The sequence below is a fragment of the Grammomys surdaster genome, unplaced genomic scaffold (genome assembly GCF_004785775.1).
Source record: "Grammomys surdaster isolate TR1022 unplaced genomic scaffold, NIH_TR_1.0 372, whole genome shotgun sequence".
Lineage (NCBI taxonomy): Eukaryota > Metazoa > Chordata > Mammalia > Rodentia > Muridae > Grammomys > Grammomys surdaster.
In genome coordinates, this window is record NW_021604791.1 from 10,655,369 (window position 1) to 10,668,590 (window position 13,222).

General features: G+C 41.2%; 1 protein-coding gene across 1 annotated transcript in view; it reads right to left on the reverse strand.

Moving 5' to 3' along the window:
• Positions 1–13,222, reverse strand: part of Atp10d (ATPase phospholipid transporting 10D (putative)) — a 90,313-nt gene that overhangs the window by 35,407 nt on the left and 41,684 nt on the right. The window contains exons 8-10 of the mRNA XM_028780795.1: positions 12,772–12,899; positions 12,407–12,659; positions 4,239–4,474 (exon numbers count right to left, since the gene is read on the reverse strand). Coding sequence (XP_028636628.1) covers positions 4,239–4,474; positions 12,407–12,659; positions 12,772–12,899 — 617 coding nt within the window. The remainder of the gene's footprint in view (positions 1–4,238; positions 4,475–12,406; positions 12,660–12,771; positions 12,900–13,222) is intronic.

Genomic DNA, 13,222 nt, shown 5'->3' on the forward strand with positions numbered 1-13,222 from the left:
TGCCAGGAGGGTCTGTATCCTCTCAAACTCGAAGTTGTTCTTGTCAGGAATTTTATTTAAAAAGCAAAGAGAAGACTGGGGTACCATGGCTAGCATTTCTGCTCTGGCATTTGGTGAGAGTGCTCACAGGTTTAACGAGAGATACGCAATGCTGGCAATGACATGTTCTACGCTTACGTCTCAGCTTGACTCCACTGACAGTCAGCCCGGGGTGAGGGGTTCCTTTGCTCGCATGCCTTTCTTCTTTCTTTCCTTTCAAGTGACAGACACTCTCCTTTCAGACTACCAAGGTCGTGACAGGTTTAAAATTCACACGCTATGAACCGTCACAACGTATTCTTAAATTCTATCTAAATTTAGCAAGTAGAGGGAAAAAGACAAACAAACCACAAAGCTGCAATCCTGTTCTGTGAGCACAACAGAAACAATACTAAAGCTAGGAAAAGTCCTGAGTGTGTATTCAGTCATGAAAAAGATACTCCCGTCAGCAGATAAGGATTGTCAAAATAAGGCTGGGTCTTTCTAGATACTCGGAAGAAGACACAGGGAAACCACCATAAAGAATATAAACAAAAGAAGAGCCCACAGGAAGATGGAAGGAGACACCCACATCAAAACTACATGCCAGAAACAGAGTATCCCACTGATTGTGACAAAATAACTTAATCCCTCATGACTAAGAGAGCCCTTGAGTTGAGGAGAGGATGCAAAACGGCCATGTACAACTTTGATCTAAATGGCTATATCCATAATTATTTTCCCAAGACCACAGCCATCTTTGCCGTGGCCTTGGTATATAAGAGAACCCTGTTCCTTTGCTGTGTTAGATAACCGTTGACGTCTTACATGAAACTGTGCCTGTTTATCTGGAACAGCTGTGTTTAAACAGTGCCCTCTGCAGAGGTTAGAAGTCCCTGTAAGGCAAGGACCACATCTTACTGATCTTTAAATCCCTAACCCGGGACTTGGCACACAAGGAACCCAAGTTTCTTGCACACTACCATCAAACACTTGTTGACCTTATATTCTATACAGAAAGGGTAAAGGCACAAACAAGAGAGAGTCATTCGCCTTGGAGACACGTGTTCCCACTGGATCTCAACTAGGCATCTGGTCAAGACTCAGAGAACATTTCCACTCATAATTAGATCACAGAATCCACAACACAGACAACACCAGAGGCTCCCAACCTTCCTAACGCTTTAATACAGTTCCTCATGTTGTGGTGACTCCTCAACCATAAAATTACTTTCATTGCGACTTCATAGCTGTAGTTTTGCTACTATTATGAATCATAATGCAGATACATGATATGTAGGATATCTGATATTCGACCCCTGTGAAGGGGACATTCGATAGCTCCCTAGGAGGTCATGACCTCTGGCTGTGAACCACTGTTCTACACTGTAAAGCCTTGCTGGCTTCAAGATGGAAGCCACAGCTCTGTTATCAACTTGTGTGAAGACTCCGGACACATTCCAAGTTTATGTCCGTCATCAGGATTCAAACGTCCTACTTGACGGGAGGAATTCTACTTCAAGACTTTTTTTTTCCTCCTTTTATTTCTCTCCTCTATTTAGATCCAAGTTAAATATGGAAAATCTAGCCAGACTCCCTTTATGCTCCTCAATGTTTGCTGAAGCTTTTGTATGGCTTTCAACGCAATTTAAACATTATCTGTCTTCAAATTGAGAGTAACAGGAACCCACGCAATTGTTTCTACAAACCTCTAAACAACCGTGGTTTAATAATGGAAAAAGATGCTCTATTGGGCTGACAGAGACGACCCAGCAGTTGTAAAGCAGCCCCCATCTCCTCTCTACCTCTCCCTGACTAAGGCTTTACTTCATTCCCTGCTGATACTGCAGCTCCAAGAATTTGCGGCTCCCCTTATGTTACTTTGGTTTTTGTGGGACAAAATCCTTTTCTTGGTCTCCTCTAATTCCTAAATGCCACACTCCTGAAGGAAAATTACAAAGGCCACATACTGATGATTTCCTGTATGCGAACTCGGGGACCCAGCAGTTCCGAGGATTTGATGTGCCCTGCGTGATGGCCTACTTTCCTCCTATGGGTCACATCTCACAGCCTTTTTCAAGGCACTCTTAACCCACGCTTCACAGACGGGCTTCTAGAACCAAATTCAGAATATATTTTACAGTGACTTTTCAGGTTACAGATTATGTAGCTTTCTCAAAATATTACGCTCAGCTTGTAAGATTCAAGACTCAAGAATGAGAGTCATATTTCATGGGTTGGCCACTTTATCCTATTTATAAGAGTGTGGCTTTGTAAGACACAGAACAAAAACAACCCTGGAACTTCCATGTACACATGGCCCTGGAGTAGAGGGCAAGTGGAAACACACTGTATGGGAAGACTGGGTCTGGTGATCAGTTTCAATCGACAACTTCCCAAAATACTGTTTTGAAAATGAATATGACAGGCACTGTGCTATGTATTAGGATTCAAAGGTTAAAAAGTCTTTGCTCTCAAGGTTGTAATGGTACAGTATCAGATACAGAAATTAGGCCAATGCTATGCAGACAAACGGACAATGGAAAAGCACTCAGAAAGCCTGGAAGTTGACAGCAAAGAATCACAGAAGCCTTCAGTAACAGCCCTCTCTTAGCATTTCATAGAGGCAAGAAGATGTCTGAAGACAGGAGATGGCACAGGAAAAGCCACAATGCCTTCCAGAAGTACCTCCCACGCTCCCACAGGAGAGTGAGGCTTATTCAGAAAACTGAGGAGAGACAAGCCAGCACTGGGCCACCATCAACTAGATGTGGGTTAACATTTGCTTCCTTTCAAATGTGCAGAAAATGTACAAGTGGAGTGGGTGAGTAGTAAAGACAGTATCATAGAGAAAAGAGTAAACATAAACATGCATGCATACATACATACATACATGCGTACATACATACAAACATGCATGCATGCATACATACATACATGTATATTTATTTCTGGCATATGGTTAAAATGACTATAGAGAAAAGGGGCTGTGAGGGGAGACGAAAGAATTATGCCTAGGTGTTTCAAAACAGATTGCTAAACAAGGAGGTTGTTCTGTTAGGGGTGTTACCTCCTGAGTGCTACAGAACTGAGTTGGCAGTGGCCACGCCATTACTGCAGGTGTACATTTCACAGTAAGTTTCCAAAGAGCCTAGAGATGCCCTGAAGGCTTTCTCAAGTCAAGAGACACAGATACCTGGGGTCCGCTTATGCAATGTATCTACCATGAAAATTAGGCAACGGCCATGATGTAGCAACAGTAACCACAGATGCTCTATTCTTATTGTGCTGCCTGCCTGAGTAATTACTGACCTCACAGTGGGAAGTCTCCATCCTGGTTAAATATAGGTGTTAATGATCTATGAAAGGCTGAGAAGGCGGCCAACATTTTAGAGAGGTAATTTTAAATTCGGTGGAAGTATGGATTTCTAATTCATTTACATAATCATCTTTTCTGTTTCCCATGTTCTACAGGATCTTCTTCTGCAGGAATATGGGTTTTTTTTTTTCTTGGGATTGACTAGTCAGCTCCTAAGAGTTGTCACTGGGACACAAACCATTTGTTGAGCTCTGGGATGAAAATACTGGAAAGTACCTTTTATGGAGTTAGAGATGAGGACGGAGAGCTAGTTTGGGTGGAATACAGAGGAAAATTAGAAAGTAATAAAAAAGACACCAAAAGACCTATTAATTAGATAAAAATACATGTCTCCAAGACAATCCTGGTTAAGTCTTGGTAGTTCTTAGAGTTAACTGTTATTCTTATGTCAAGATAGCCTTCTTCAGGCTCTGACATAATCAGTCCTAACCAGAAATATTTTATATTTCAGAAATGATACTTGACTTTTGAATACTGAATTATCTCAAATCTCAACTTTAAAACTTATGTGTCACTATCATGCTGAACTGTAACAATGTCACCTATTTTGCAGACAAAGAAAAGCAGTGTTTGGGCTGGAGAGATGGCTCAGAGGTTAAGAGAACTGACTGCTCTTCCAGAGGTCCTGAGTTCAATTCGCAGCAACCACATGGTAGCTCACAACCATCTGTAATGGGATCTGATGCTCTCTTCTGGTGTGTCTGAAGACAGCAACAGTATACTCATATACATAAAATAATAACTCTTTAAAAAAAAAGAAAAGAACGAATGAAAAGCAGTTTTTTGGGCTGTTTACCAGGGAGTGGCTTTGTCCAGGGTGTGGTGATGATGTCACACTTACCATGGGACTACTGAATGCAGCCTGTCTGGAATGAGGCACTTCCCCAGATCCTTCTCCATTTCCTACAGCAGAGGTACTCCCAGAGAGCTGAGCCGAGGACTTTCCCAGATGCCCACTGTGAACCGTCCTGCAGCCCTGGGCTCTGGGTCTTGCCATGTTGCTGAGGGAGCCGCTGAGAGTGTCTGTGCATTCCTCCTCTTCAGAGACAGCTTCCTGGTAGGACTCAAGCCTCTTGGCTGTAGGATAAAATTCACCATCTAAATATTGCAGCTGAATATGCCAGCTCCTCAGCTATGCACACCACCTCCTGTCTGCCCTGGCTTCCAAATTCTCCCCATGAGAATCCATAGTCAATAAACTTACCCCATCCTTATTGAGGAAAGAGGAGACAGTGGATTAGGAAGTGACTTCCTTTTCCATCTCTATGTCTAGCTTTGTCTGCACCTCTATCCTCACTCTTAGTCTGCTACCCTATGGTGATGTACAACTCAGCCTTCCTTGTCTTAAGTGCCAAGCCCTCCACTTAGGATCTGGATCCTGTCCTCTGGGTCCTTAGGCACTTCCTCTTCACATCTGAATCTCAGCACACCAGTCACTCCTCAACCAATTTCAGGACTTTCTGTCTTAACTCTCTATTGACTTCTTCTCAAGGTCACCTTTAAGCTCCATCTTGCCAAAAAGAGTGTGTGTGTGTGTGTGTGTGTGTGTGTATACCCTCACACATATGAGGGTGTGTAGGGATACATATGTATGTATATGTTATGTGATGGTCAGAGCACCTTGGGTGTTATTTCTCAGGATTCATTTGTTTTGATTTTTTCTTTGGTGTTTTTGAGACAGGAACCTTTACTGGTTTAGAATTCACTGTGGAAGGTAGAATGCCTGACCAGCAAGCTCCAGGATCTGCCTGTCTCCACTTCCTCAGTGGTGGGATGTGGGTTCTGGGAATTAAACTGAGGTCCCCATGGTTGCAAGGCAAGGGTTTTTACAGACTAAGCTGTATGTATGTATGTATGTATGTATGTATGTATGTATGTATGTATGTATGTATGTGATTGTCTTTTTATCACATTAGGTATTGAACTTGGAGCCTCAAGTACATAGTCAAGTACTCTGACACTATGTTATATCCAGACTTCAGTTACTTTCCTCTCATCTCTCAGTTATTTGCAAGTTTCAGGAGTGCCTGCTCTTCTTTATCTACACACATCTCCCTGGTGTTCTCAAACAGTCTGGTCTTTGAAACCAAATGTCTGTATGCACAGCCTATAAACCTGTGGACTGGTTTTGTGTCAACTTAACAGAAGCTGGAGTCACTAGAGAGAAGGAAACCTCAATTGAGAAAATGCCTCTCTAAGATCTGGCTGTAGGCAAGCCTGGAAGGCACTTTTTTTTTTTTTTTTTTTTGGTTTTTTTCGAGACAGGGTTTCTCTGAGTAGCCCTAGCTGTCCTGGAACTCACTCTGTAGACCAGGCTAGCCTTGAACTCTCGAACTCAGAGATCCTCCTGCCTCTGCCTCCCAAGTGCTGGGATTAAAGGCGTGCACCACCACCGCCCGGCAGGAAGGCACTTTCTTAATTAGTAAGTAATTCTCGATAGGAGAGGGCCCAGCACATTATGGGTGATGTCATCCCTAGCCTGGTGGTCTTGAGTTCTATAAGAAAGGCTGAGCATGTCGGTAAGCAGCACTCCTCCATGACCTCTGCATCGGCTCCCGCCTCCAGGTCCCTATACCAATGGAGTTCCCATCCTGACTTCTTTGATGAACTGTGATGTGGATGTGTAAGCTGATTAAACCCTATCCTCCTCAAGTTTCTTTGCTCATAATGTCTCATCACAGCGACAGTAACCCTAACAACTAGAACAACCTGTATCTTCAACTCTGACTTCTTATTAGAATCAAGACTCATCCATTCAACTCTCCACAAGACCCTTGCAGTTGGCTAGCCACAAGGCTCTTCTACAAGATGGACAGTGGCATGGCTCACACCTTGACCTCCCTCAGGTCTATCATCCTTCTCAGATAGGGCCCCATCAGTTGCCACTGATCCTATTCTTGCCATTACTACACACTCTATACCTTTTGTTTTTATTTTTATATCACCCTGTAAAATATACACTTTAAATGTCAGAGAAACTCATGGTTCATTCATATGTTCTCAAAGTCTAATGATAGCTCATAGGTACTCAAGAAATACTTAAGGGATAAGTAAATAAATAAATAAATAAATAAATAACAGTAACCTTAAATTCTACATGGCTATCGTTGGGCTAGTTCTGATTCCTCTTCAACCTTTTCTCTGGGCTTCCTCATCTTTCAACAACAATACTGCACTGTTTATATGGTTACCAAAAACCTAGACTCCAGGTCCGTCTCTGATTCCCCACATCCAGAGGTTCACCAGCACACGCCCATTACACATCAAACACATACCCAGAGTGTCCAGACGTATTTCCATTACCTTAGTCAAGTTGGCATCCTCTTACAAATGAACTAGTTCAGGACCTCAAAACTAGTCTCTCTTCCCCCTCTGAAATCTATTCCTCAAATGGCAGTTTGAGTGACCTTCCTAAAAGCTAAAGTGGATGAGGTCACTTCCTGATGGCTTTAGGATCCCCTCAGGATAAACTCAGGCTCTTCATCTTAGCTTAAGTAACTCAGTATGACCTAACGCTCCCTCTTTCTTCTACACCAGTAGTTCACAACCTGTGGGTCACAATCCCCAAAAGATTACTGGAAAACACAGATGTTGTTTACGCTACCATTCATAATAATAGCAAAATTACAGTTATGAAGTAACAATGCAAATAATTTTACGGTCAGGGTCACCACAACAAGAGGGACTATATTAAAGAGTCACAGCATGTGGAAGGTTGAGAATCAGTGCTTGATATCCTTAGTATAATTCAGATTCAGTGGCCTTATTTACTTACCTCGAATGTGTGAAAGCTCACTACAGCATGAGGGCCTGAAGAGTTGGTCCCTTGGACTTAATGTCCACTTTAAGAAGTCATGCTTAGTCATACAGTCAATGCTTAGTCATCCAATCTTCATCTGTCACATCATGTTTTTCTGGCTCTCTGCCAGGTCCTGATCATTACTTATCTATTTATGTATTTGTGATGGCTTTCTCTGATAGAATTCCTTTGAGAGTAGCTGTGTGTGTGTGTGTGTGTGTGTGTGTGTGTGTGTGTGTTCTCACCTATTATTAAAACATGTGACAGAGGAACAGACAATCAGAACATGCTTGTTGAGTTGGTGGTTGTGTCTGTTCAACCTAAGAGCTACTGAATTAGATACAGATTGGAGTAAATTGTTTTATAAAGTGTTTTCACATTTTATTTATTTGTAATAACTTTACCATATTTTTAAAGGAATGAAAAGCTTAAGAAGCAATATGGTAGCTTGTTTTTTTTTTCTTTCTTCTTTCTGTTATTTGTTTGTTAAGACAGTCCCGTGAAACCCAAGATATTCAGCATGCAGCCAAGGATAGCTTGAACTCTTGATCTTCCTGTCTCTGCTACTGAAGTGCTAAGATTACAGGCATGATTGAAGTGGCTTTCTATAAACATTCGCTCTTTCTGAAGACCTCTAATTCTGATGACCTCAAGTTTTATACTTTTCATTTTTTCCAAATGATATAATTTCATATCTTGGGTTTTCTCTGCATTGATATACATGACCATGCCATTTTTTGACTTAATTCTATTTCTAGCCTGCATTAAATATATTAGTTTGTTTTAAATGCAGAAACCAGCATCCCTAAAATGAAGACCTCTAATGTAGACATCAGCTCCCAATCAGATTGTTCATTAGGTATTTACAGTTTTCCCGGCTTGAATGATACTATACACAAGAGACCTTCGCTTTAGTCAATCATTATGACATTTCTCTGAGTGGGAACTATTTTATAAGTAAAGAAGTAAACTTTATTAGTTTGTCATCTCAAAAAACAAACTAGATTAGCCTTAAGACTAGATTTATTGGATGTAAGTGCCATGAATCTATGACCTAATGTAATGCTATAGTGTTTCTAAATATAGCCACATGCATAAGTGTAGCCAATTTTAACACATGTCAATCTGCCCTGTCAAATTTCTATAAGCCCAATTTTTTTAATTTTATACAAATATTTGCTAAACAAATAAGGGATGAATATGTATATAAATGAAATATCTCTAGGATCAAGGGAAATCTGTGCATAGAGACTTACAGCTATAGCGGGTATTTATTTTCATCAAAAGTCATATATTTTTGTGTATACACACACACACACACACACACACATACATACACACATTCATTTTCATTTTCATCTTCAAAATGCCTTCATCTGGCAAGAACTATTGTTTCTCTTTGCACCTGAGGAAACCAACAGAGAGATTGACTATCTTATTATGATTAAACAGCTGACTGGAGGGAGAGCTGGGATTTAAGTTTAGCCTTCCTGTTTCTAAAGCCAGTACTCATATCCCTACACCATAGGTCCTTAACTCTACATAGTTCTAAGAGGTTCAATAATTGTTGTTTGTTTGTTTGCTTTCTTTTTGTAGTATGAGTGGAACTGTGCAACTTTTGACAATGGCTATAGGCATTCAGTAGGTAGACATCAGGTATGCCTGTCAACATCTTACTGTGTACTTGACTGTTCATCTCAACAAAGAATAGCCCAACTCAATGAAGGAATGATGCTGAGGTTGATAAAACTTTGAATAGCTCAAGAAATTTATGAGTAATGAAATGTCATTTTTAAAGCAACCAAAATGCCTCAAAACCTACATACATGGGTTCACGAAATTTCTCTTGAGCCATCACTGAGAGATTAGGATCACACAGTTGTGTAAATTAATATGACAACAAGAGCTCAGATATCACTGTAGGACAAGCTTGCTCAATAAGTAGAACTTCCATAATGGAATGGAACAGAATGACTCAACCCTTATTCATAGCATGGAAAGTTCTACCAACATATAGGTCAAGAGAATTACAGCGTGATTCAGAAAACAGAGTGACTCAGACTAAACCAAGGCCCCGAGAAAATTGCATTAATGATGTCTGAGAAGAGCCAAGGTTGATATCATATTGCAAAACATACTGAAATGATGATAAAGACCTTTAATTCCCATAGAGGAGCTTCTGTTTTAGTTCTGTGAACGTCTTGGAAAGGGCCTGGAACTCTTGTTTTTCTGACTCACCGGAAATAGTCTGTTATTGTTCTCTGTAGCTAAAGGTAGGCTGTGCATTAAAGAAATTATCTTTCTCGTTTCTTTTCCTTCTTTAATCTCGAAAGTGTTCTTTTGTCATTTCCTTCTCAGATATTATGAAACTTGTTCATGACCTAACACTTGCACTGATTTGGATCTGAAAGAAGTAGTTCTGAGATTAAGGAAAAATTAGCTTATTGTAATTTACGATGCGCTCTCCGGCGGGCTGACGTCAGGGAAAACACGAAGCATTCAAAGAGCTTCCTTCTGGACGTCATTCACACATCTGCCTTCCAACCATACACAGCGTCCTTGGCACTCCATGTTTCACCTACTTGTAAACAGCACACTCAGCCAGCCTTCCTCCAACCACAGCATCCAATAGAACTGATACCCAAACCTCTGCTCTGAAGTAATCCTCCATCTCGTGCACTCCAAGAATGTCTGATGTCCTATCTTTAAAATACCAAATTATATCAGTGCAGAATGCAGATCCAAAACTATCTGGCTGCCTAAGAGTCAAACCAAATTTGGAACAAGTAATTCCATATGTGTACATGTATGTGTATGTACGTATTCATGTCTGTGTGTGTATGAATATGTGTATATGTGTGTGTGCACATGCACGTGTGCATTGACTAGCGGAAGCCAGAGGAAGCTGCTTTAATTTTTGAGACAATGTATTTCACAGAACCTGATTGGTTTGGAGCTTGGTTAGCAAGAGAGCTCCACGGGTCAAGGGAAGCCATCTTTGTGCCTCTAGTAGTGGCTTTTCAGATGAATGCCATCACATTGGATTTTTTTTTCATTTCGTTTTGTTTGTGGGTGCTGAGGATTTAAACTCAGGTCCCCATACAGGCATTTTACCAAACGGGTCATCCCCTAACCCTAGGAATATCAGCATTAATATTATAATTAATATGTTATTTTCATAATTAAACATGGATCTCACAATGGAGCATGGGGTATTTAAATGACAGACCTGGTTCTTCTTTTCAAAGCAATGATTAAAATAAACAATAACAGCAACTCACATATAAGGACTTTATCTGTGCCTTGCTCTGAGCATCTTTGCACGGATTATCTCAATGCGGCAGATACCATAGTGGCTGTTTTCTCTCCCTGATGCTCAGAGGCATTATGTACCTTGCTGAAGCACACAGACATTGCAGACGGCAGAAATGAGATTCAGGCTAAAGAAGCCTGACTGCATAGTGCTTATTCTTCAACAGTGCTCCCCAATATTCCATGGATCAGCACACTTACTGTGCATTATAAAGGCACGTGCCAGACCATCCCGAAGGAAGAGCTCCCAGAGCAGTGCCACCGTGCCTGTCAAAACTGATAAGTTCATCCAAAGAAAAGTTCCAAGAAACTGTCAAGGGTACAGAAGCCTCTGTGATGGTGCTTACTGGCATGACAGGTGTCATCCTGAGACATCCAGAGACATAAGACAAAACCAAGGGTACTCTCAGACATGAAGTCCAGGTAATGATGATCCATTAATACACCATCAATTCATCAATTACCAAAGGCATGTCAAGTTTCATGTTAACAGGAGAAATGGTATGAGCACACACTAAACCCTCTATGATACCACTGTAAATGTTCTGCAAGCTATAGTTATCCTAATGTGAAAGTTTATTTCTTAAATGATATTTTTCAATATTCTCTTTTAATAATCTCTCTCTTAAAATAAGATTGACATTTTTATTCTCATTTTGTTTCCTTTTTCTTTTTTAGAAGTGGCTTTTTGGATAGCCGTGGTGGCACATTCCTTTAATCCCAGCACTTGAGAGGCAGAAGCAGGTGATTCCTGTGAGTTTGAGGCCAGCCTGGCCTACAGAGTGAACTCCAGGACAGTCAGCCAGGGCTGTTACACAGGAAAAAAAAAACTGCTCAAAAAGAGTGGCTTTTAAATTTTGATATGCACGCTAATCATGTGAGGATTCTGTTAAATGAGATTTTAATCACAGCTCCATAATTTCTAATACAGCCCAGGTGCTCTGGTGCCAGTGATGATGCCAGGACATGGGTCACACTTCCAAGTTGGCAGGTTTTAAACACATAAGAGTATTGCCAAATGCATTTAAATCATTTGTATGTGTGAAGGGGTTAGTCTCATGCAGGAGTAGTCTTCACAGAATTCTTTCCAAGGTAATTCTTCTGCTAGAAAATCCTGAAACACTGGCCATAGAAACCCAGATACTGTTAATAGCTTTCATTTCAGTGAAAGTATTATGCCTCAAACTACATTATGGGAAGAATCCAGGCTTATCCCAAATCCATTTATCCCCCACAGCTCCTTACAGACAGCTGCACAGCGGAAGTGTTGAGCATCCATAGTACCTCACCACTTTGTACCCTTCAGCATCCAGTGATTGTACCATACAGTAGTAGGTCGTTCAGCATCTACTAATCTCTAGAGCAGTGGTCCTCAACCTTCCTAACTAGGCAACCTTTTAATACAGTTCCTTATGTGGTGGTGACCCCCAAATATAATATTTTTGTTGCTACTTCATAACTAATTTTGCTACTGGTATGAATCATAATGTAAATATCTGTGTTTTCTGATCATCTTAGATGCAGCCTATGAAAGGTTCATTCAACCCTCTCAAAGGGACTGTCGACCACAAGTTGAGTACCGTTATTCTACTTTTTTTTTTCTCCAGACAGGTCTCTCTGTGTACTCCTGGCTGTCCTGTAACTCACTCTATAGACCAGGCTGGCCTCGGACTCAGAAATCCTCCTGCCTCTGCCTCTGCCTCTGCCTCCCAAGTGCTGGGATTAAAGTTGTGAGCCACCACCGCCCGGCGAGTACCGTTATTCTAAAGGAACAATAATACAGCATGAAGCCCATTGGGCTGAGTTAATTATCCAATACTCAAACCTGAAAAACTTATTAGGGACTTAGTAGTTGGGGGAAAAGCTACAGGTGGTTTGTGTAGGAATCCGGCACTCACTGTTTTCTTCATGACAGTAGTCAAACCCTGCCACACTGCACCTCCGAAACACCATCTTGTTCTCAGTAAGCGTTCCTGTCTTATCAGAAAAGAGGTATTGAATCTGCCCGAGGTCCTCAGTGATGTTCAGAGCTCGGCACTGAATGGTAGAATCCATTTTCTCATTGTAGAAATCTACATCGCTCTGGATGAAATAGATCTGCCCAAGCTTCACGATCTCGATGGACACGTAGAGAGAAATGGGGATCAAGACCTAACAAAGTGCAAACAATTGTCAAAGGTTAAAGCCAGTGCAATATGTTGCCCATAGCTAGATAACAGGCAAAGTTAAGTAAGCATTCTCTGCTAAGCGTGCCAGAAATTACCTGCAACAAGATGATCATGGTCCAGAACATATAGAATCCTGTCAACACGGGTGATAGGACACGTCCATCTGGCTCAGGGATGTTAAAAAAGAGCATGTTTTCATACTTGCTCAGCCATATTCCGTGACCTTTAAAAAGCACACAGACACCAAAAGGATGCTACAGAGAGCGCATGTAAATAGAAAACCACACCCCTCAAGGATGCTAAGGAAAGGACTTGTAAATAGAGAACCACACCCCTGAAGAAACAACAGATGAGAATGCTTGCTTTGAACACTAATTGTCCTTTAAAACAAGCTCAAATTCAAAGGGCTACTCAGTCTCTTGTCCTTGATAGTCTCTTTCTCTCGGTCTCTCTCGGTCTCTTGGTCTCTCTCTCTCTCAGCCTCTCTCTCTCAGCCTCTCTCTCTCTCTCTCTCTCTCTCTCTCTCTCTCTCTCTCTCTCTCTCCC